Here is a 23,548-nt window from a genome sequence, read left to right on the forward strand (position 1 = left end):
GGCTTCTATTTGTCCCCCTTCTGCTGATCATTTTGTAGACAATATATGCAACAGTAGTAGATGTGAATTTGAATAAAATCCAGGTTGTTCACAACTAACACAATCCAAAAGAATAGAAAGTGAAATGAATGTAATTCCCAAGTAACCATTTAAGTAATGTCTTATCTCTTACCCCCAGGTTATGGTCAAGCCACATATCCCTACCCGTCCTCTCTGAACTGCCACGTCTGGGCAACTGTCCACCCCATCATTCAGAGCCCCCGGCTGGCGATAGAACCGGTCTCGGCTCTTGGTCTTGGCTCCTCAGTGGTGGAACGAACTCTCGAAAAAGGTCAGAACAGCGGGGTGTCTGCCCATCTTTCGCCGTGAGCTGAAAACATACCTCTTCACCGAGCACTACCCTACTAATCGCACGTAACCTCCCCCTCAAAAACAAACAAACAAACAAATGGTTGAAATGAATGTATATATGTATATGGTTTCGAGATGGCTATTTTATTGAGTGTTCACTTCTGACTCCCAACTGCTTGTACTTCGGATCTTCGGTGACTGAATTGCACTTCTTGTAAGTCGCTTTGGATAAAAGCGTCTGCCAAATGACTGTAATGTTATGTAATTTAATGTAACGTAAGTAAATGAACTCAGTTGCTTTCCCAAACTGTAATAACATGTAACGTGTTTTAGTTCCAGGCATCAACCTTGAAAACATGACCAAACCAATATGAATTGTATTGTGAACACTGTAATAATCTTGATACGCCAACGGGCAAAGAAGTCTGTCCTCTGTCAAAGAGGTCATCATTTCATTCCCCCAAAAATGATCTGATTCCAAAGACTTCACTTCATTTTTCTTTTATCCTTTTTTTTATTAAATGTCAGCTAAAACTGAGAGGGTATTTCAAGACGCAGCCCTTTAGATGTAACAGTGAAGAACCTCAGATGACTTTGATTTAGCGCTTAACCTCATTGTTTCATTTCAAATCCAATCATGTGGCAGATTATGGAGGCAACAAAAATGTGTCACTGTTCTAATACTTTTCTGGCTGCACTCTATGGGCAGTAAATTCCATCTTTTCATTCTTTTTTTTCTTTCATACTTGTGCACTTGTTCAGAAGTCCAGGGCCATATCAAAGTCCAAATCAAAACTTGTGGCCAGAATTTGATACATAGGTTTAAAAAGTGATCAGGACATTCAAAAGATGTGTTGAATTTGGATTAAATGCATATTTTAATGCATTTAATTCAATATAAACAACCAAGGATGTAATGAACTTAGAGACCATCCCTTTGTAGTTACTACCGAGGGAATTTTTAACATTCATATTACCATACAACTTTACAACTCTGACTAATCACTTCTTCCTTTTGTTTTCATTAATAAAGCAGAATGAACATGGTGACTAATCACTTCTTCCTTTTGTTTTCATTAATAAAGCAGAATGAACATGGAAAAAAAGGACATTGTGAGCGAAACCCATCCAAACGCCTGTTGCAGAATAAAAGCCTGACCTCTAGTGTTCATTTTGTGGACAATCGTTCAAGAAAATGGACACATAAGTTGAAGGGGAAAAAATAAAGGGTTCAGAATATTGAAGTCTCCTAAACAGTCCTCAAGAGAGGTATGTTCAAACATTTTAATTTTGTATTTGTATTTTTTTTTTCTTCTCCAACACAGACACAAAGCAATATTGAATGGAAGATTTCTCATCATTTGTGGTGCGGGGGAAGAGGTTGGGTGTATTTCGTATTTTCACATATTCCTAAATCGGACTGGGACCAGATTTTTCTCAACACGAACAAATGAATCGGCTGTTCTACGTGTGACTGTTAAAACACGGTAGATTCACTGGTCAGCAGTTGAGATTTTTTCATTCCTGTGTGGATGTTATTAGCTGTGAGGCCCTCATGAGGATTCAATCTGAATCTGAATGGATTGATAAAATAAAATGAATTGTTACAGAATTGTTGCAGGAATCACACGTTCAAGTTGCACCTGAATTAGTAAATGAGCTTCTCCTGGTTTGCCTGCTTGTTTAGGCTTTCCAGCACCCCACTGTCATCCTCGTCTAGACAGGACGGCGAGGGGGAAAGAGAATTACTTTACGAAAATGAACCTGCAGCGCGACTGTTTTAACACATCCATGCAGCTTACCAAAGACCGCCAGGGTGCACGAGCACTTTGCCGTCCCCAAAGGGTTCTCCAGCACCAGGGTGTACGTTCCGCCATCACCCGCTTCGCAGATGGGAATCACCAAGGTGCACACTCCGTTTGCGGTGCTCTGCCACAGACGGGGGGTGTCGAAGATTTTCGAGTGGCCCTTAAACCAACAGGCCTGCACATTGGGAGATGGGAAATTGGAAAATCGCTGGAGGTACAGTATGCAAAAAAGGGAGACGTTTCTAATCGTAATTTCAGCATCTGGCATACCCGTGGCTTTGGCAGGCCCTGGTAGGCGCAGCTCATGGTGCAGTCGTGGCCTCTGACCACAGCATGATTCTTCAGCGGCAGCAGGAAGGAAGGCTTCACCTGACGCGGGGGTGAAGCACTTTTCTTCGAGCCCAGGCTGCTGACACAGTCTTGGACAGATATATTTACAGACATTGTATATTTAAATATGTTTATATCAGTGACGTGCAGTGAGGTTCGTGGCTGGTGCGACACTGACGTCATTACCGCACGTCTCTTCTTCATATTTGAATGGTAAATATGAATTTTTTGGGGGGGATTTTGAGAAAAAAAAACTAAAGATGGTGAAGCTAGGTGGAAATCACTGAATAAATATAACCATTTAATTTATTTTTTCATTTTGCATTTTTTTCTTTATGTGATGACAGGTGAGGCCCGGCCCCCCCCCCCCCGTCTCTACTGACTGCACGTCACTGGTTTATATGACATCTGCAATTTATACGCTAATACCAATCAAATGAATGCACCTCTCTCCTTGGGGATGATGAAAGGATCCTTTGTGTTTAAAGGCTCACTATCTCCAGTGGAGTTACGCGCTATGACTCTGAAGTAGTAGCCTCTGCCGGGGAGCAGCCCGGTGACCGTGTACTTGCAGCTGCAGACGCGTTCGGCCATGGTGAACCACGAAGACGTGCCCGTGTCTCGTTTCAGGATTACATAATGTACTCCCTCGCCATCGTCGCTCAGGTCTGGAGTGTGATCCCACTGGAGGGTCACCGTCCCCGGGACCTCCTCCACAAGGCGGAGGTTCTTCGGGGGTCGTGGAATATCTGACGGGAGGGAGAAGCAGGGAAACAAGGGTGTCAAGAGTGTCTATGAAGGCAGAGGTGAATACATGATTCGCTGCTCATGCGATCCAAGAAACAACATTTAAAGATGATCTCCACCTTTAATGGTGACATTCACATCATAATGAGCATCTCCATAGTCGTTCCTCAGGTAGGCACGATAGATGCCGGTATCTGACCTCTGGGAGGAGGGGATGAAGAACTGGGAGTGGCTGTTGCTTTGGGTGATGACATGCTTTCCTTGAGCGACAACGCCATCCTTGAACCAGGTCACCAGTGGGGGAGGGGAGGCCTTCAACGACAGGTTGATAAGTTATTGTGATTTTCCTCAGCTTGAGATACATTTTGTTGCATTTTTAAACTCAGAGATACGGCCACAGAGCCTTGCTACGTCAATTCAGACGGAACTTAATTCAGACGCACGGTAAAGCTTAGGTGGAGGCAGAGCGCCGCTCCTGCCTGGACTACCATCTGGTTCTTCAATTTCCCTCGGATATCAAACCTCGGTGGCACTGTGTGAGGGGGAAAAGTAATGAACAGGACGGAAAACGCAGAGAAAAAGATGAGAAAAATAGGCATTACCAGGCGGGGGCATGGCCAGGACCCCCCCGTCCAGCTCAGTCAGCTCCCCCAGACCTCCTTCGTTGACAGCTCGGATACGAAAATGATATTTCGAATGTTCCTGGAGTCCTCCCACCGTGAACGCCGTACCGCCGATGGGGATCTTGGTGGCTTTTGTCCACTCTTTGGACTCTTCAGGGCGGAATTCCAGGATGTAGCCTGAGGGACTATCCCCCTCCCCTGGAGGAGTCCACCTCAGAGAGATGGAGGAGTTGGTGGAGTCACACACGAGGAGGTTCCTTACGAGGCCCGGAGATCCTAGAAGGAGACGATCGAAGTCTTACTCAAGGTATCCAGCAAAAGAAAGAGAGGAAAGCTGGAAGAGGAAAGAGGGGACTCACTCATCGGGTCTTTAGCCAGGAAAGCATTGGAGACAGCGCTGGGACTTCCTGCCCCCGCCTTGTTTACACAGATCACCCGGAACTCGTACTCCGTTTCACCCACCAGCCCGTCCACCACGCATCTAGCATCTAGACATAACAACAGACCCGACCGTCAGAGCGCAAGGCAGGATCACTCGGGTCGGATCCTCTGCCTGGTCACAGCGCCGCATGAGCCGTGATACACCTTGACATCCTCGCTCGTTCATTTTTTTAAACACTCACCTGCGATTCTGTGCCTTTTTCAATACATTTCAAGGTGTGGGAATACCACAAGACTTCAAACACCACTGAATTATTCATTATACCGTATTTTAAATCACCAACATGGCGCTGCAATCGCCTCAGCGTCATTGTCGGCAGTAGCTGACGCAACAGTGCCTGTTTTTCCCCTCAGACCTGTGAGCGGCTCCTTGTTGACTCGCAGCCAAACACCGCTGCCCTTCTTCCTCCTCTCCAGGTTGTATCCCAAAATTGGGGCTCCTCCGTCATGGACTGGTGGGGTCCAGGTCACTGTCATGGCATCCTTGCAAATATTGGATGCCTGCAGCTGGGAAGCAGGGCCTGGAGGCTCTGAATGGGTGGATTCAGACACATTAAAAAAATGAAAGACAGTGAAATTTAAATATTATTTCAGTACCATATAATAATGTGTCTATGACTGTAAACCCCTTTCATTCCTTTTGGCTGCTTACTTCAGGGGCTGTGAATCATCTAACCCAGACCTGGGCATTTTACAGCCTGCAGGCCACATCTGGCCTGCAAAACTACTTTCTTTGAATATCTTAATATTTTCAATCAATATTGAGTTTAGAAAGTCCTTTTTTTTGTCTTATTTTGTATGGATGATTACATACAAAATAGTGTCAGTACAGTTATATGATCATTAATGATTTAAAGTTGAAATAAAATGCCCCAAAAATTAAATATTTAAATTGCAATTTTCATTTTGTTAAATTTACCTGATACCTTGTTGGCTTGCGCATAAAAATTAAATTAGAAATGTGGCTCGCCAGCCAAAATAATTGCCTACCACTGATCTAACCCTATCCTCTCCTCCCAAAAAACTACCTTTATGTGCCCTTTCACTCCATCCATAAATCCCCCCTTAAGCCTAGCAGTTCCAGCCTCAGCATCCCTCCTCTGTATGTGTCCAAACCACTTCAGTCTGACTTTATTTCCAAAACATCTAACATGTGCTGTCCCTCTGATGGACTCATTCCTGATCCTATCCATCCTCGTCACTCCCAAAGAGAACCTTGACGTCTTCACCTCTGCTCCCTCCAGCTCCGCCTGCCACCTTTCCTTCAATGCCACCGTCTCTAAACCAGACAGCATCTCTGGCCTCATCACCGCCTTTAAACACCTTTCCTCTCATTCTAGCTGATACTGTTTTATCACACATCACCCCTGACACTTTTCTCTACCCATTTCCAGTCTGCTTGATGCCATTTCTTCACTCCTTTCCACACTCGTCATTAGTCTGGTCTGTTGATCCCAAGTACTTCAACCCCTCCACCTTCATTTTCACCCCCTGCAGCCTCACCATTCCACTTGGGTCCCTCTCATTCACACACGCATTCTTTCTTAATTTTCATTCCTCTCCTTTCCAGGGCATCCCTTGTACTGTCTGTTACTGCAGACACAATCAGTTCTGCAACCCAGTTAAATTAGTTGCCAAGTATTCAGTTAAAAATTCAGAAAAATGATTTCCAGGAAAAGTTAATCTTCATCTTCCGACATGTGAATGCTCACAGGCTTCTTTAGTTCTTTAACCATAAGAATCCTAAGCTGATAAATATGGCTCTGTTTCTGTGTTTATTAGACATTTGAGATTGCATCTCAGGGTTTGGGAAAATAACGTTTTCCACTGTCTTGTATTCAATCACGATTGATTAATCAAAAGAATTAACGGAAATACTATGGGAATTAAGGGATAAGGGAAAGGATTATTGGGCTTGGATTTTATCACTTCCTGGATGCGAAAGCATGACGATGGCTTTTAAAACTGAATGATACCAAAGGTTTCAAGACAGCCCTTTATTTTTGTGCAACAAATTCAGACAGTAGATATAAGTCCACAAGGACAATTCTCCATTTCCCCTCTCTTTCCCATTCGACATTTTATAATGTTTTTTTAACAGGATGATAGAATTCCCCGTGACGATAACAACGACTCCCGTGTTTAAATGAACGCTCACCTATGGGTTCTCCTGCGCGTGCCTCCTCCGTCTCGAGCGGATCGCTCATCCCCTCCGTGTTGACGGCCCTGACGCGATATTGATACGCCTGTCCCTCCTCCACGTCGTCATCACCGAAGACTGTGGCGGAGGGTTCTACCTCACCCACCCTGAACCAGGACTTCTTACCCGCCGCCCGACGTTCAATCACAAAGCCGCTCAGCTCCTTTCCCCCGTTGTCTCGGGGCGGCTTCCACTTCATCTTGATACACTTTCCTGAAAGCTCCAGAAACTCCACCTTCCCTTGTGGAGGCTTGGGATGATCTGTCGGATGTTTAACGTTACACGAACATATCAAATATGCACCGCAGTACTTTAAATTGTACTTTTAATAGTACCGATTACGTTGAGTTGCACGTTGGCCACTGCAGTCCCACACGCACTCTTCAGACGAAGGACAACTGTCCCACTGTCCTCTCGCACACATCTGAGTGCACAGTAACATTTTAATGGACTTCTGCATCCTGGTGGTGTTCTAACTTTGAGAAGGATAGAAATGACCTCCAAGTCCCTCCCATCCCCCACCTGCTGAGCACCAGCGTGGTACACTCGGCTGTCCGCTCCACCTTTGTCCTGTTGTCCTCCATGATCTCTACGCCATCCTTGTACCAGGTGATCTTGGGTGTTGGTTTCCCCTTGAAGGGAATCCGAATGGTAGCGGTCTGGCCCGCCTTCACCGTGATAGGCTGGCACTCCAGGGAGTCCAGCACGGAGGGATCGATCTCTGGAGGGTCTGGGAAATACAACTTTGGCATTAATTTTTCGGATTTTTTTTTCTTTCATCTTTTCATTTGGGTGTTGATTTTTTTTTAATGATAATCAATCAAGTGAGGAGATTTAAAAACATCCTCTGATGAACTGTGAACAAACACAAACTGACGGTACCTGCAACGGTGAGCACAGCCTCACTTTCTGCTCCTTTGGCTCTGAATATGTACTTGCCCCCGTGGGCATCGGTCACACCAGTGAAGACCAGCTTGTGGACGGCCCCCTGTTTGACCACCTGAACCCCAATCTGATCAGTCATCTGATAAATGCCACAAAGAAAACAATTATTTCTAATGTTTATCGTTCATTCTCTTGGTCACTAATCGGATTTATCTTTTACCTCCCGTCCATCTTTCAGCCACACGCCATTCACCTTCTCGTCGTCGAGGACGACGCACAACTCTGCGGACGAGCCTGTCAGACACCGGGTGTCTGACATGCCGCTTTTAACCGAGGCAAAGCGCTCTGTCGACATAGCAGGAAAATGCGGGGAAAACAAGATTAATGTTGTTGGGGGTTGGATTTGAAGACACATCCGATACACACAGACACACACACACACACACACGAGTACCATCCACGGTGAGAGTGGCAGATGTGACGTATTGGTGTGTGTCATTGTCCTGAGTGCAAACAACCGAGTAATCTCCACTGTCGGTCAGCTCGCAGTCCTCGATAATGACCTCCGCCCTTTTCCCTTCTCTCAGGAAGATATATCGGGAGTTTCCGGTGATGTCCACGCCGTCTTTCAGCCACTGAACGTGAACGTCCTTGGAGCTCATCTCGCACTCCAGCAGGGCCTTGCCTCGCTCCTGCACGCGGACATTCTTCAGGTTGCTGCAGAACTTAATGGGAATCCCTGTGATGGTGCAGGAAAACAAAGAAAAATTGGTGTTTTTTGTCCGTTATCCAGATGTGCTTCATTCATTTCGGCCTTTCAACCCCATTTAAAGGTGATTCATCAAGAATCACACTGAATTAAAAAAAGGTTTTATGTGAAGACTAAGACAGGAGGAGGATTTGAAACAGCACGACTTATTAGTTCTATATATTTTATCGAGTAATAGATCAAGCAAGAAAAAGAAGACTTTGCTCGTTCTGGATGGCAGAAGTGAACATGGACTCAATTACTTTGCTTTTGTTATCTGGAGCCCAGAGGACAGACCCATGTCTTTGTGATGATATTTACATGTCCCCGCTCGCACCTTGAACAAGTAAGCATCTTGTTATACGGGGCTGTTATAAATGAGCTTGGTTTCGAAGGGGGATTTGCTTGGAACATTTTCAGCCCAGCGGTAAAGAGGTAAGATTTATTACGCCGGCCATATGTCTTCATTTGGAAGATCGAGTGAAGATGATGCTGTTTATAATAGGGATGAAGGATAGAAACGTCGAAACAGGCAGTAGCTACCAGTCAGGTATGAAGGTGGGGTTTCTGCGTTTGTCTCCTCGGAAATGCCAGGAAGGAACAGCCACTTTGGGAAAAAGAAATGAACCCCAACGAAAAAAACCTTTCTCCGATAGCGACCCCGTGAGGTATTTTTCCCGTACGGGCGATGAAGAGCGGCACAGTGGCAGTGAGGTCCCCGATGCTGACGGTGTAGGCGCCGGTGTCACTGACTTTCACGTCTTTAATTTTCAAGGTGTACGTCAGGCCGTCTTCAGACACGGACATATCAAACTTCTCGTCTCTTTTCACCTCTTTTCCTTTTACCTGTCAAAATACAAACCCCAACCCCCGATTCAGATGCTTCCTCATTCGCTTTCATTTGGATTTCTCACACGGATATCTTTTTGGTCAACTACCGTCCAGGTGAGCGGCGCGTCCGTCCTCTTGGAAAGCCGGATTTCAAACACAGCTGTCTGCCGCTCTGTCACCTTCATGGGCTTGAAGTCAGACAAGAATTTCAGCGGCTCATCTGAAAAATAAATAGAGAGAGAAGGAATTGATGATGAAGAAATAAATAGAAATACTGACATGCTTATGTTCTGTCTCGGTCAGGCAAAACTGACTTTTGATCCATAAACGTATATATCGTCACCTTCTTGAGACAACTGTTTCAAGAAGAAAACGTTATTTCTTTACCACTTTTTGGCTAAATCAACACCATATTCAACATATGGCTCAGTTTTTGGAGTTTTGCAAAAAAATGACTAGTGTTTATTTTAAGAAGGCGATGATACGTTTGTGGGCAAAGTCTGTCGATGATCTGCTGACTGGGTTGGGCGTTCAAGGCCTGAAACCTGCGGTCAGCAACATGTCTCTGGCAGCAGAACAAGCACGTGAATGATTGTGGCGAAGGAGGAAAATGGTAGCTGGGGAGGTTGCTGAGGAAACATTGTTTGCTTGTTGATCAGCTATGTAGCACAGAGTGGGGGGTTTCAAGGATGCCGGATTTCGCTGTCAAGCCTTCTGTCTTCGTCTGTTGTTGATAGTTTCTCTACAGCCTGAATTTAGCTTCTAGGTGTGTTTCACCTAGGATCTTGGCACAAGGGACAGTAACAGCTTGTCCTGTGTATTAATGAATGTGTATATATATATATATGTATTCATTTTATGTGATTGCAAATTTGTTTTGATTTTTTTTTACATGTTTAAAATTAATTCTTTGACTCTAGGTCAGAAGCATGTCTTCTCAACTCAAAGCAACCCTGACCTTTCACATTTTTGACATCAAATTTCAGACACAGATATACATTTCATAAGAATGAGGTGCCGCAACCTTGACTTTTTTTTATGATATTGCATTCAGAGGATCAGGAAATGAAAGCTAGGTAACCACAAAACACGCTGCCTCTGACTACAGTTATCACTTGTTGAAGACTAAAGAGACATACACTATATGGTCAAAAGTATTTGCGCGCACATCCAAATAATTAGAATCAGGTGTTCCAATCACTTCCATGGCCACAGGTGTATAAAATCAAGCACCTAGGCATGTAGACTGTTTTGACAAACATTTGTGAAAGAATGGGTTGCTTTCAGGAGCTCAGTGAATTCTACCCTGGAACTGTGATGCCACCTGATACCAAGGACGCCACCTGTGCAACAAATCCAGTCGTGAAATTTCTTTGCTCCTAAATATTCCACAGTCCAGGCAATATTCCACATTCCCTGTTTGGGAATGACGGCAACTCAGCCACGAAGCGTGACTCTGAAAACTTCAGCATACCAAGACATTTTGGTCAGTTCCATGCTCCCAACTTTGTGGGAATAGTTTGAAGCTGGCCCCTTCCTTTTCCAACATGAACATTTCCAACATTGTGCACCAGTGGACAAAACAAGGTCCATAAGGACATGTATGACAGAGTCTGGTGTGGATGAACTTGACTGGCCTGCACAGAGTCCTGACCTCAACCTGACAGAACACCTTTGGGTTGAACAAGAGCAGAGACTGAGTGCCAGGCCTTCTCGTCCAACATCGGTGCGTGACCTCGCAAATGGACTTCTGGAGGAACGATCAAAATTCCCACAAACACACTCCTGAACCTTGTGGACAGCCTTCCCGGAAGAGTTGAAGCTGTTCTAGCTGCGAAAGGTGGACCGACATCATAGAAATGGGATTTCACTTGAGTTCATAATTGAGACAAGGTAGGTGAGCGAATACTTTTGGCCATATAGTGTATCTAGTGCACAGAGATCCAGCGAACAAGAAACAAAGAATAAACAAACAATAAAATGAGAATAAAGAATAAAATGAGGGTAGTTGTGCACCTACCTATGACATTGAGCTTGGCTGACAGCTTCTTGTCTCCGACCTGCAGAGAGTAGGTGCCTATATCGCCGAGGCTGACGTTGGAAATGCACAGCATGTGTTTGGTTCCCATCTGTTTTACTTCATATTTCCCATGAGAGTACTGAATCCTTAATGGTTCCGTGCCCTGAAATCGGAAATCAGATGTTTGGTGGGAGGGGGGGGAACTCCCATGCAGTTTTTATTTCACCTGAAACACCTGTAAACAAACATGGATGTGTAAAGACACAATAGACGGGTAGCTTTTCTTTACAAGAAACCACATCATCTTGATGTTCGGATCTTTCAGTTCCAGGATGGTGTCAAACACCACATTGGTGTCAGGTTTGGTACTGATGTCCTCCATAGGTTTCAGCACACGTACCATCTTGGAGAGAGCGAGAGAGGGGGGGGGGGGGGAGAAATAAACATTTAGTCACAGATTCGTAGCAAAACACAAATGTGACAGCACGGCGCTGCAGGGTATTTCTTCCCCTTCGTTTTGTTTCATTGCAAGGTACCTTCATTGTTGTGAAACATTAAACTCTATTTTAAGATGTTTTTTTTTTTTTTTATTATTATTGTACCCCCATTCTTTCCTGCCTTATCTGATCCTGCAGTAAGTGAGCATGTTGCGGGTACGACGGGCCCCACCTCCACCTCAACTTTCTTCTTCATCTCCTTCAGCTTCCTGAGGATGCCTCTGAAGTCGGTGAAGCCGTACTCCGCACAAATCCGCTCGTAGTCCTTCTTGTCAGCGCCAGCCAGGATCTTTAGCATCTCCTCCTCTGTGGGAGGCTTCTTCTCCTCTCTCTTCTCCACACTGCTGCATCAAGAAAAAGTATGCACACATGCACCGGTGAGCGCGTGCATCGACATCTTGACATTTGTGACGACAACTTAGAGGCACACTCCTCTGGCCCTTAGGCAGCACTAGTGCGCGGTGAAGCTCTTTAGATCTCGTCCTGCAGATATTTATGGATGCATGTAAAAAGTGATGCGGGGGCGGATGAGAGGGAGAGAGAGAGGGAGCGCTCCATCAAACACTGACAGCCTTGACTGTCGAGGCTAATATTAGACAACTTACCGTTTCTTCAGCATCTTTTTGAAGTCCAGAGCTGGATCTAGAAACACAAAGTGAGAATGTGCATCTGAGAGATTGGACGTAAAAAAAAAACAGCGCATTGCTTAAACTGAAAGCTTTTTCATAAATAGGGAGGGTTAACACATATCGAACGGTTAGACTTACTCTCCGTAATAATAAGAGATATTGAGTAGATTGCATTTCCATGTTCGTTAGAGGCAATGCATCTGTAGACATCCGCATCCTCCAGGCTGGCATTTTTGATCTTAAGTGGAGCAAATCACATCATCGCGGGTAGACTGAGTAGATTCAGGTGACTCACTTGATGCTCGAAGGGATATTAATGAAACACGCAAGTGAATAGATGAATGTCTTGTATTACTAAGTGATGAAGGCGCAGCCACACACATCAGGCTCTTCATTATTATCGCGTCGCGTCAGAAACGGCTGCAATACCGAGTTCTAACAGGGAGAGGCAGCGCAGTGCCAGTAATTCAACGTTAATGTTAGCACCGCATCTAAACAGTCATCCTTTACTAGAGAAACAGATGGCAAGGAGAGATGCATATGTCTGCACCCACAAGTTAATTGCTTTATAGTAGCTATTTAAGCTTCGCTTAAGTTCCCCGGCTGGTGAAGAGGAAGTACTAAAATATCCAACCCAGAGTTGGTTCTGAATGATGGGACTATATATTTTCCTGTCCACTAGTCCCTTGTGACGCTTGAGCGAAACGTCAACTATCATCGCATCAACTGGGGAAAAAAAAAGCACAGCTACATAAGATGCTACATTTGATTATTGTGACTGTTAAAAAGCCACTTTAAAAAGAAGTTCAAGTAACAGTTGCAATTTGACAAATATATCTATATACTTGTATTGTTTCATATTAAAATTATAATATTTTATTAATTATAATACTAATTGATGAAATGTAGGCAAACCAAACAGGTAAGCTCATTGCATTATTTAAAACAGTTAAGCTGGTGACTGCATGCTGGGATCACACATTAAGAAGAAACAGTATGACTGATGCATAAACATGTCATACCTTGAGTATATGCTGATTGTTCATGTTGTCATAGAAACACTTTGTGGTGTCAGACAGTGGACAGCCACTGGCTCGTTCCCAGGTAACAACGGGTTTTGGGGCCCCGGTCACCTTTGCCTTGAATACCCCGTTGCCCCCTGTGAATAAAAAGAGCAGACGTATTGAGTTTTTTTTTTACAAACGGTCGAGCAACATTTGGGTTGGATCATATTTGACCCAAGATTTATTACAAGCTCTATAATTAAAGACCGCTTTGTGACACAGTTACAGTTTTCAAGGTATCAGAGTTTCATATACTGTTCCGAGAAGGATCACTCGCGCGTTCCCTGCGGCCTACATACCGCCCACACGCCTGCGGCATATGCTCCCCAGTGGGAGTAAAGATTTTTGGGAGACTGTGGGATTTATGGAACAATCAGGAGCCATCTTTATTTGTCGGCATTACCGCGACACTCACAAACAAGGGTAGTGCAGTCACAGCGTTCTGAATGATGTTAAAAACCAGCCCATAGCATTTTTCAGGCTGTCTATATAATGACTATTTCTATGGCAGGGGGTTTATTGAAAACCAAATTCACTGAGATCAGTAGAAATGATTGCGGCCTTCATCATTTACTCTGCAAAGTCCATATTGCGATTATTTTAACAAGCTTTTGGGAATCGGGCATCATTTTTAACTGACACGGTGAATGTTTCTGTCCCATTTTTTTTCCCACGGCTAGTCGGCAGCATTCGCCATTCAGTGACAGGCTACCCTTGATTCATTTCTGCATTACTGAATCACAAGTCATCAGCTACTGCAGAACTGTGGCCCCTGCTCAGAAGCAGGAATGTTTTTTTGGCTTATCATCTTGTCTTCTTGCTTTGTTAGGTTGTTGTCAGGGCTTACGGTACATTTATAGTCTCCGTCCAGGGAAAACAAATGACTATCTTACGTTTACATGCAGCGGTAATTTGTTTTAACCTTAACCTCGTTCCCCCGCGGAATAAGTCTGTGTCATCAGGAGTTTCCAGGCAAACGGTGCATCTATAATTAACTCGCTCATAATGCTGATCTCCAGGGCCGACAGTTGTTTACAGTTCAACGGGAGCGGATTTATAAAGGGAGGGGGGTGTTAGCCCCCGACTGAGATGAAAATGGGCGGTTCACCTCACCCTCTTGGGCAGTGATCGGGTGCGGTTTCTCTTCGAAATCTGGGACAGATTCTCCCTCCGGGATGCTGGGGGATTTCTGTACCTGGCTGAAGGACTCCACCGCAGCTGAGGTCCTACGCTGGAGCCCCGAGCATTCTGAGGGCGCATGAAGGACACTCGTGTTAAAAAAAAATAAAACACGATCGCGTGCAAAAGCCCTAAAACTGGTCATGCTGCCTCATGTGTCACTACTGTTGAGCATATTGGCTTGATTTACATTCACATAGAGCGGTAAATTATCTTTTTCTCGTTTAGGTCCGCATTTAGGCCAGGACAGGATTATTATTTAGTCCTAAAAGCCGGAAATTCAGATAGTGTCCGACGCTGTGTGCGGGACTGGAAAGAGAGATTTCACTTTGCCCTACTTTCGGCTCAGCTCGAAGTTTCCCACCATCCGGAGTCCCCGACAAACCTTGAGAAACTTTTCTCAGCTTGGTAGAGCTCACAGAGGATGAAAGGTTGGAGGCGCGGTACATTTGTCCGATCTGCCGTCCCATTTCCTCCGATCTGCCCCCGGTGGCGCGAGGATATTCGTCCGCCATTGGGATGATTTAGCTCCCGGACCGTGTCTGACTTTTTGACAGCTGTAATCGAAGATGTAAAAAGAGACAACTTACGATCGCAACGGACAATGATCATTTGACATTTTCATCCGCCGGGTCTTGTTGAGTGCGACATCTTTAGAGCCTCAGTATATTTTCTCCAGAAGATAAGAGGGACGGGAGGAACAATCTTATCAGTCCTCTTTGAATTTACTCCCTGATGCAGCACAAACTGAACTCAGATAGCAGCAGAGGATGTGCAGAGCACAGATCTGGTATGTGTACTTGTATGTGCGCAAGCACAAACATGCTCCCGGTCTTTTGTCTCACTGGTAATTGGATTTATTTTTCCAAAGGTATGCACCAAAAAAAAAAAGAAAAAAAGAAACTCACCCCCATTACTCCGTTCATCCCCTACCCTTCACTTGCACTATCATCTCCCTTTTATTAGTGACTACCAGTCTTCTCCCTCAGCCCGGCTCATAAAAGATCCAATTAAAACTGCAATCCTTACACCTGCTGCGCAAGATAAAGCAAAACGTGTACGTCGGCGAGCTCTCGCTTTGTATCTGGACTTCTTTGTCATGCCCCGAGATCATGCCTTTTGTGTGTGTGCGTGTGTGTGTCAGCTGCTGTGTGCCTGGATATATCTGCGTTCCTCTTGGCACACACTAAACCAGTCGCCACATTTTAAAAGTTTAAAAGCCCGGCAAGCGCCTCGTCTCCTGCTCATTAAAAAGTGTTACTGGCTTTACGTTCTTATGAAACTCACTTGGAAAACTTCATTCAATCCTTCTTTTCTCCCTTTCAACCACTCCCTTCAGGGGTCACCATAGCAAGCTAACCTACTCCATCCAAGCCTATTCTCTGTATCATCTTCTCTCACGCCAACTAACTTCATGTCTTCTTTCGCTACATCCATAAATCTTCTTGTTGGTCTTCCTCTAAGCCTCCTGCCTCGCACTTCTAACTCCAGCATCCCCCTACCAATATTTCCGCCATCCCTCCTCAGTACATGACCCAACCATCTCAGTCTGACCTTCTCTCTAAAACCGCTAACGCAGGGGTTGGAAATAACTTTGGCTGGCGGGTCACATTTCTTATCTAATTTTTATGCGCGGGCTAACTAGGTGAACACAATGTAAATTGCAATTTACATATTTCAATTTTTTTGGTATTCTATTTCAATTTCAAAATCATTAATAATAATAGAAATGTACCGACCAACATTATTTTGTACGTAATCATCCATATAGAATTAAACAAAAGGAGAAAATAAGTTTCTAAATTCAATATTGATTGAAAATAGTTGGTAAAATATTCAAAGAAAATACTTGGTTGGGCCGGATAAAAAAGCAAATGGGCCAGATTTGGCCTGCGGGCTGTAAAATGCCCAGGTCTGATCTAACGTGTCCCTCTGATGGACTCATTCCTAATCCTGTCAGTCCTCGTCATTCCCAAAGATAAACTCAACATCACGCAATGCCGAGTGAGTATATTCAGTGAAACACCGATTTCTTTTTTTCTGGGCATCAGGAAAACCCCCCAGAACACTTAACTCTGTCATTCATGCGTGAAGGAGAAATGCATATGTAACATGGGCTTTGCTATATTAATGAACTAATTAACTGTATAGTCTTTGATACGCGACAGATTTGTTTTTAACTTGAGAATCGCCCTACAAGCTCCAAACGCTGCAAAGGTTGCTGTGTCACAGCAAGTCGGACATCTCTATTTTCCTCTCCTTTCCTTTTTGCTTCGTGTCCTTGATTCCTCCCCCAGCTCTGTTCTCTCAGTATCCAGCACCACAAATCACAAAGCGCCCCCCCCCCCCCAACCTCTCTCAGCACTATTATTTCAAGATGATAGAAGGAGAGCGGGTAGAACCCCACTTACTTACAGCAAAGCCACGAACTTCGTTTGCGCCACAGGTTTCTGCTTCCTCTTCTCCCTGCCCAAATGTCTCCTATGAAGTTTTGTGTCCACAATGTGCTTCCCGCTCAGTTGGGTTCCTGCTTGCTTAGTAGCCAGTGGTTTTCTGGGCTCCTTTTCATGGATGAGCCAAAACTAGGATGCTCAGCTTAATCACCTGCTGGGTCTTGTCTGTGTACAAATAAGGCTCTGATCTGGCTTGGGCTACACGAATATGTTGGCTAATATTTCCCAGCAGGGGGTTGCTTGAGGGGTGTTTTAGTCTGCAGAGGGACGTCTGTTAGAACATTAACATTCTCCATTTGATGATGGAGGTTTTTGAGCAGGCTGCCCCTGAAGCAAATCTTCATATAATAGTCAGCGCCATTGCAGTGATATTAAATGCATAAAATGAAAATGCAAACAGTGTACATTATCATTCTTAGTCAGACTGAAAATTTTTATAATCCACTTCCTGATCTAGGGGTGCTAGGCCTGGTTTAGCATCACCATTTAGCCCTTTTCAGTCTTACACACATTGTCCCATGTGTTGACATTTTCCTGCTTTTAACAAAAAGGGGTTCACGAACAGAATATTGACTTGCTGCTTAAAATATACCGACTAAAGTCAGGTGCCACTGAGACCAGAGGAATTACGATTTCTTTTTTGATATATTTTACGGGCTGGTACTGTGAAAGGGAAACGAACGGCAGTTACTGGGATGTATACAGATTCAATCCGAATACACTTCCCAACTGGAACAGGGAAGTAAAGAAGTTATTGAATTCATTTTTTTGTGAAATATTTGTCAAAACTGCTCCAGAATGAATGGCCGCTAATGTCCTTCACTACAAATCTACTAATAACTCATGACCGGCTGACTGTCTCTCATGTACAATTCGATTTGTTTACATTGAACAAATGAATGATTAGATCATGCTGCTTGTTGCGAAAATGATAAAAAGTGCTTTTATTCAAAGTGCACAGTCATCACGTGGTTTGGAGCCAATAGACAATGGTGTCAAAATTTTCAGCCAAATTTACTTTTTAATTGAAAATCTAATGGATGAAACATACATAATCGATGAAACAATAAACAGACAGAATGAATACTTATAATAATCTATCACTGTGCCAAAGAACTGCGTTACAAACGTTCTGAAGGAACGGACGAGGGACTGGACCTGAACCAGGCTGTAAATAAAGTGAATTATCAGTCTCTGTTCAGCGACTTCACAGAGGTACAGAAGACAAACACGCTCCGGCTTACTAATTGTCTTATTAAGAGACAAAATGATAGGACTATGTGAGACAAGGCCACGTATAGACGCAAACGATGCTCGGTTGAATAAGCCCTTTCTCCTCAACGCTGCGGCCTTCAGAATGCAGTTCAACGGGAATTGAGCGAATGTTGCTTAGTTAATGAGCTTGAAACAAGCCCAGCATTCAAGCGCCACTGCAAATGAATATTTTATTGCAGGCTTGGATTACTTGTTAGGAGCATCCTCTCAAAGGTGGCAGTGGGGAGCACTTAGGTGTTATTGTTTGGTATCACTGAAGGAGCGGCGGTATGCAGAGGAGGAGGAGGAGATAGACATACAGGGCCCCATTGGCAGTTCTTGCAACTAATCCTCTTTGTGCAACACCTGGCTGGCATACTAATGATGGAGAAATGACCTAGATTTCACTCATGGCACATTCATTCTCACTGCAGAAAGCAACATTTAGTTGGTTGGGTTTTCTATTTTGTGTGACTGCTATCTTTCTGTTGCTGCAAATTCTGGAAAAGAGGACAAGCGTGTTTATTCAATCTCGATAAAAGGCAGACTCTTAGCCACAATAGTCAATTTGTTTTTGAAAATGGCGACGCCCTCAGAACAAACACTCAGAGCACACCAAAAAAAGCTATTTTTAACCGCTGTAGTGTCAAGGCACTTCACAAGCTACCGACGGCAAGGTGATCTTGAAAGGATGGCAGAAAATGCTCCTTAGAAACATCGAGGTGGACGAGTAGAGGTTTAGACCCGATTACGGACAGCAGTTGTAAATCGTTGCATCAAGCGTGGATGTGTGATGTAATATTATCCCCTTAGAAAATGTTGAATTTTCCAATCGGCTCAAGTGTATTAACAGGAGAAACTTGCAGAGTCTTCTTTGGAAGAGCTAAAAGTTTATCACATATACTTTACACATTCATTGTGATAAGTGGAATGTTTTCTAGATGAAAGCATGGGATCTCAAAACAAAATAAAAAGAACAAATAATGGGGTCAAGAACTCACAGCCACAGGTGTCTACCACAATTTGTTGAGGCATAAAGAGGCTTTTTTTTTTTAATCCCAGTCATTTCAGTGATTATCTTTTGGGACAAATAAAGGAAAAAAAAAGAACTTATTGTGAGCCTTCCCCATCTGTGTGCTTTCCTCAGACAAATGACTTTGTAGAGAATCGAAGCGTTGAATATTCTCTTATATGGCTGTTGTTAAACACAATGAGCAAATAAAGGGGGAAAAAAAAAAGATTTACATCATTATGTAGGAGACCATGTTTCCCTCCCAGATATAAATTCAGTGGGCAGAGTGGAGGAGCGAGCTATCGCCCCCTGCACCTGTTTGGAGAGGTGGAGGCTTAGACGCAGGGGAAAAGTAGAAATGATCTTGCTGGAAGCAGGATGTAAGAACCCCTTAATCCCTGTGACATTTTAGCCCAAATCTCTTGTTTAAGCGAGCTGCCCAGGAACAAAAAAAAAAAAAAGGAAGGCTGGAGGAGTGGGGGAGAAGCGGCTAAAAGAAAGGGGGACAAAAGCGTGCGAGCGGATAAGCAAAAAGCAAAGATATTTTTGATCTTGAGATGAACAGCTGATGAAGACGACAGATGCTCCTCTCCGATCTGTCACCTTCTCTCTTTAAAATGCATGCAACCACGGTCTAGTTATGCTCTCCGTAGGGTAATTTCCATGTAAAGCCTTACCCCGCTCGCCCCTGGCTCCACTGACACTGTCTGACACCTGTTCGAGCCGGCAGGGCATCGGGTCTTCTCCGGGGGGCTTGTAATGTCCCGCGATACAGCTGTTCCTCTACCTTTATCGGTTCCTCCTATCGACACTCTCCTCCCTCATTCCGATTCAGACCGGCTCCTGCCGGACACACTGACACCCGGACATCTCTGGAGGCGCCAAAGTGTTTCTGCGAGCAGGGGAGCGTGCAGGGTGTGATTGGGGAAGTGGCTTTTGTCAGATTTGAACCTAAAACAGAGATGTGCATGTTTTTCTTGTAATACAAAACCAATTTAGAGCCAATTTACTCTCCTGTGTTCTGCTACTTATCTACAAAAGAAAGCACGGGTCTTGTGCGAACCCCCCCATCCCCCTTCCCCACTCACTCAGCTCTGAAAGCCTCCTGGCCCTTCTGTTTTGAGAGGAGGAGGATAAAAACTGTCCACGAAAAAGCATTTGATTTCAGTCTTTGGATGACTTTCAAACCCAGAGAGAGAGTGTGTGTACGTGTGTGATGAAATACCTCCAATTTTCCAGCAACAGCCTGTGCAAGGTGAATGGCGTGAAGTTTTAGGTTGGGGCGTAAATAATGTTTGCCAGAGGTCATTCAGTGAGTTCTCATTTCATTACAGCCCAGATGAATGCCTTAGCATTTCATTTATGCTCAATGTTTGCTCTGAAGATTACAATATTAATCCACAGAGGCAGGGGATTACGGTTTACGGCGGGGACTGATTCAGGAGGCGCAGCTGGGACAAATCGAGGTCATAGTCTCATAGGCCAGGTTGGTGTCTTTTGATCCTCTCTCTAGATTGTTAATGGAATCACCGGCTCAGCAGATTTGCACGTGGATGTTTAGTCATGTATTAAACCGAGGCTAAACCACATCTGTGATAGCGCGTCATTCTAAAGTGACCCTTGAACTAGAAGAATAACACATATATATTTTCCTCTCTGACTGTTTGCAACTTTAAACTTATCATCTTTAGCAACAGGCAAGTTGGATCTTCATGGATTGAAACTTTTCATACCTTTTTTCAATTTGACGCCAGAGTGTACATCAGAATCAGATTTATTGACCAAGTATGCTTACGTAAACAAGGAATTTGGCAGTTACGCAGCGCACTTACATGAAGGTAAACAAAAACTGCGCAAGAACATCATAAACAATGGAAAATTTCCTTAAAAGTTTCAGTTATATCACTCATCAAGCGAAAATGGGTCCGTCCAAAAAATGCAACTGAATATTATCACACATAGGATCATTCCTGTGTGTTAACCTGCTCAATTTGAGTGACAGTGAGTGGAAAAATTGTAGAAATCAACTTTCACATGTACCTTTAGTTTCCACATTTAGTCTCCACATCAACTCATCAGCTCCCTTCTTACTGAGAAGAACCAGAACAAGGCGTTTTGAATGTGGATGTATATAACACACTATGTTGTATATCACAAAGGCTTGCACTGCCTTCTCCCACTTTGCGTGATTTTGGCCAGACGGGGGCGGCCGAGCGCACGTCCTCCACGCAGGGTTGTCACCGGCACTGCGCACACCCAGTTTTGCTCACATGGACTCGCTTTGCAGCGAGCATTCGGTATGAAAAGAGAAATTAATACAAGGATCACCGGCAGATATAAATCGGTGATCTCTCAAGAGGAGAAACCTCAAAAAAATTTCAATAAAAAATGTATTGAAAAATAAACAAATAAATGAATGAATAAATAAATATTAATGATAATAATGATACATTTCACTTAAGGCGCCTTACTCAACACTCAAGGACACCATACAGACATGTACAAAATAGAGATTTAAAAGAAAAAATAAGAGTGATGAAGAGGTAAATGTAAAAAAAAAAGATAAACATACAAATAAATAAAATATACATCTCATTTAATCGCCTTACTTGACAATCAAGGAAACCATAAAGACATGTACATATACATAAAATTTATATTTAAAAGAGATAATAAAAGTGATGAGGTAAAAGTAAAAAAAGATAAACCTACAAATAAATGAAATATACATCTCATTTAAGCGCCTTTCTCGACGCTCAAGGACACTGTACAGACATGTTCATATACACAAAATTCAGATTTAAAAGAGACAATTAAAGTGATGAAGAGGTAAAAGTAAAAAAACGATAAACATACAAATAAATAAAATGATAATCTCATTATGCGCCTTATTCGACACCATACAGACATGCACATATACACAAAATACATATTTTAAGGAAACAATACAAAAAAAACAATGAAAGTGACAAAGTGGTAAAAGTTAAAAATAAATAAATAATGAAAACAAAATAAATAAAAATTCAATGCTTAACAAGTTTCAGGCTATAAGCTCAGCTATTGGATGCCGGATCACACTAGTACCAAGTGACGGTGAGGGCTCTCGCCACGGCCCCGCCCCTCGCCAAGCCGCTGGCGGCACTCTGATTGGCTCCTGGACCCGTCACTCTCCCATCACTCCCAGGGTAGGTTGCTCCGCAACATTCAGCTGCTCAATTGATGGGCGTCCTAGGCGGTGCGGTGGACGGAGATACCCTTGCGTGGCTTTCTCTCGTAACAAAACAAAACAAAAAAAACATGTTCCGTCCCGGAGCCGGCCGCCGCTTCTCTCCAGGGACCACCTCACCGGAGCGCGGCCGTGTTTCCTCCCCACGCGCGGGGACCCGCGGCTCGGAGCAGACTGTTTGCGGCGTTTTGTTGGAGAACAAGCAAACCATGAGACAATAACAACACACGGCGTCGCACCGCCGCCAGCGACGGATCACCGTTTTTTTTTCCCCTGCCAGTGGACTTTGAGCGGGATGCGGCTCTCTCTCCTTCTCCCCTCTCTTTCCTCCCCGCGGGATCTGAGTCACACGCACGGTGGACATCGCGGCTACTTTGGGACCGTCGGTAAAATGCACCTGCCGTGAAATACCAGAGCGCATGGACATCATCACCATCCGCTGCATGTGTGTGTGCGTGTGTTGCCCACGGAGCATCCACAGTTTTCATTCCACGTCGTGTTTACTCACCGCGGGGCTCCGGACCAACCCGAGCGGGAGGATGACAGCTGATCGCCCCTCCTCTCCTGGGACTTCCATAAAAACGCGCTCCGTCTGACTCCGCCGCTTTCCGGATCCGAAGCTCCGCTCGCAGGAGTCTTACACGTGTGTGTTTATTCCCCCGTGAAAATATCCACTACCGAATGACATCTCAACCCCCCTCATCAGCAGTCAGAAGACTTCATCTTCCCGATCGGATTAAATGAAACTTATCCATCTCTCCTGCTTCGCGCACGCCGCTTTCCCGTGGAAACGAACCCTCCTCTTCCTCTCTGACACAGAGAGACGATCCTTCACCGGAGGAGAAATGAGCAGCATCATCGCGGTGTCAGCGAGGGGATTGAGCTCTGGGGGATTTATGTAGATTATCGCCAGACTGCTATTTAGTCCCTTCGGTCACACTCCTTTTTTTTTTTTTAAACATCCACAAGAGAAAGAGACGCGGGGAAGAGAAAGAAGCAAAAAGGAAGAAGGAGGTGCGCACTATGAAACTCGCAGGAGTGTTTGGACACCGATCCGGGAGCGACCCATCCCCTCCCTGATCCCCCCCCCACCCCGGGGGATCAGCAGACGCGCTTCCCCGTGGACCGTGGGGGGATGCTGCCGCTGTGACCGGGAACGGACGCGCCCCCTCCCCTTCCCTCTCCTCCCCTCTCTCTCTCTCACCTCCTATCCCAAACTCATCCGAGGACAGTTGAGGAACTCTTTGTGA

General features: G+C 44.5%; 1 protein-coding gene across 4 annotated transcripts; it reads right to left on the reverse strand.

The window, feature by feature from the left end:
• Window positions 1–183: 183 nt before the first annotated feature.
• LOC147224877 (immunoglobulin superfamily member 22-like) lies at window positions 184–23,519 on the reverse strand. 4 transcript variants are annotated; one of them, XM_086162591.1, is made up of 26 exons: window positions 22,807–23,519; window positions 14,739–14,910; window positions 14,288–14,422; window positions 13,133–13,269; window positions 12,249–12,348; window positions 12,087–12,123; window positions 11,654–11,825; window positions 11,274–11,387; window positions 10,985–11,147; window positions 9,072–9,184; window positions 8,817–8,979; window positions 7,840–8,124; window positions 7,606–7,730; window positions 7,383–7,524; window positions 7,023–7,230; window positions 6,836–6,924; window positions 6,459–6,761; window positions 4,657–4,830; window positions 4,219–4,347; window positions 3,839–4,135; window positions 3,680–3,768; window positions 3,356–3,548; window positions 2,936–3,238; window positions 2,430–2,578; window positions 2,154–2,334; window positions 184–2,067 (listed from the first exon to the last, which is right to left on the reverse strand). In XM_086162591.1, exons 2-26 carry the CDS (start codon window positions 14,866–14,868, stop codon window positions 2,000–2,002), a joined length of 3,999 nt encoding a protein of 1,332 aa, XP_086018717.1. In that variant the 5' UTR covers window positions 14,869–14,910; window positions 22,807–23,519; the 3' UTR covers window positions 184–1,999. The 4 variants fall into 4 exon arrangements, 3 of the variants coding, with proteins under 3 accessions (XP_086018717.1, XP_086018718.1, XP_086018716.1); XM_086162592.1 differs by lacking the exon at window positions 22,807–23,519 and adding an exon at window positions 16,769–16,891 and having other exon boundaries at window positions 11,654–11,822; XM_086162590.1 differs by lacking the exon at window positions 22,807–23,519 and adding an exon at window positions 16,769–16,891.
• Window positions 23,520–23,548: the final 29 nt, after the last annotated feature.

The sequence above is a fragment of the Fistularia commersonii genome, chromosome 17 (assembly GCF_037954325.1).
Source record: "Fistularia commersonii isolate RoL2024-O1a breed Wild chromosome 17, RoL_Fcom_v1.0, whole genome shotgun sequence".
Classification (NCBI taxonomy): domain Eukaryota; kingdom Metazoa; phylum Chordata; class Actinopteri; order Syngnathiformes; family Fistulariidae; genus Fistularia; species Fistularia commersonii.

Bases quoted from the DNA above. Each gene is read 5' to 3' on its own strand.
- LOC147224877 (XM_086162591.1), bottom strand. From the start codon at position 14,868: ATGGCGGACGAATATCCTCGCGCCACCGGGGGCAGATCGGAGGAAATG. The intron at 11,148-11,273 runs GTAAAGAAAAGC...TTCCGATTTCAG, and splicing joins TCAAGATGATGTGGTTTCTT to GGCACGGAACCATTAAGGAT. The intron at 3,769-3,838 runs GTAATGCCTATT...CCCCTCACACAG, and splicing joins CCTGGCCATGCCCCCGCCTG to TGCCACCGAGGTTTGATATC.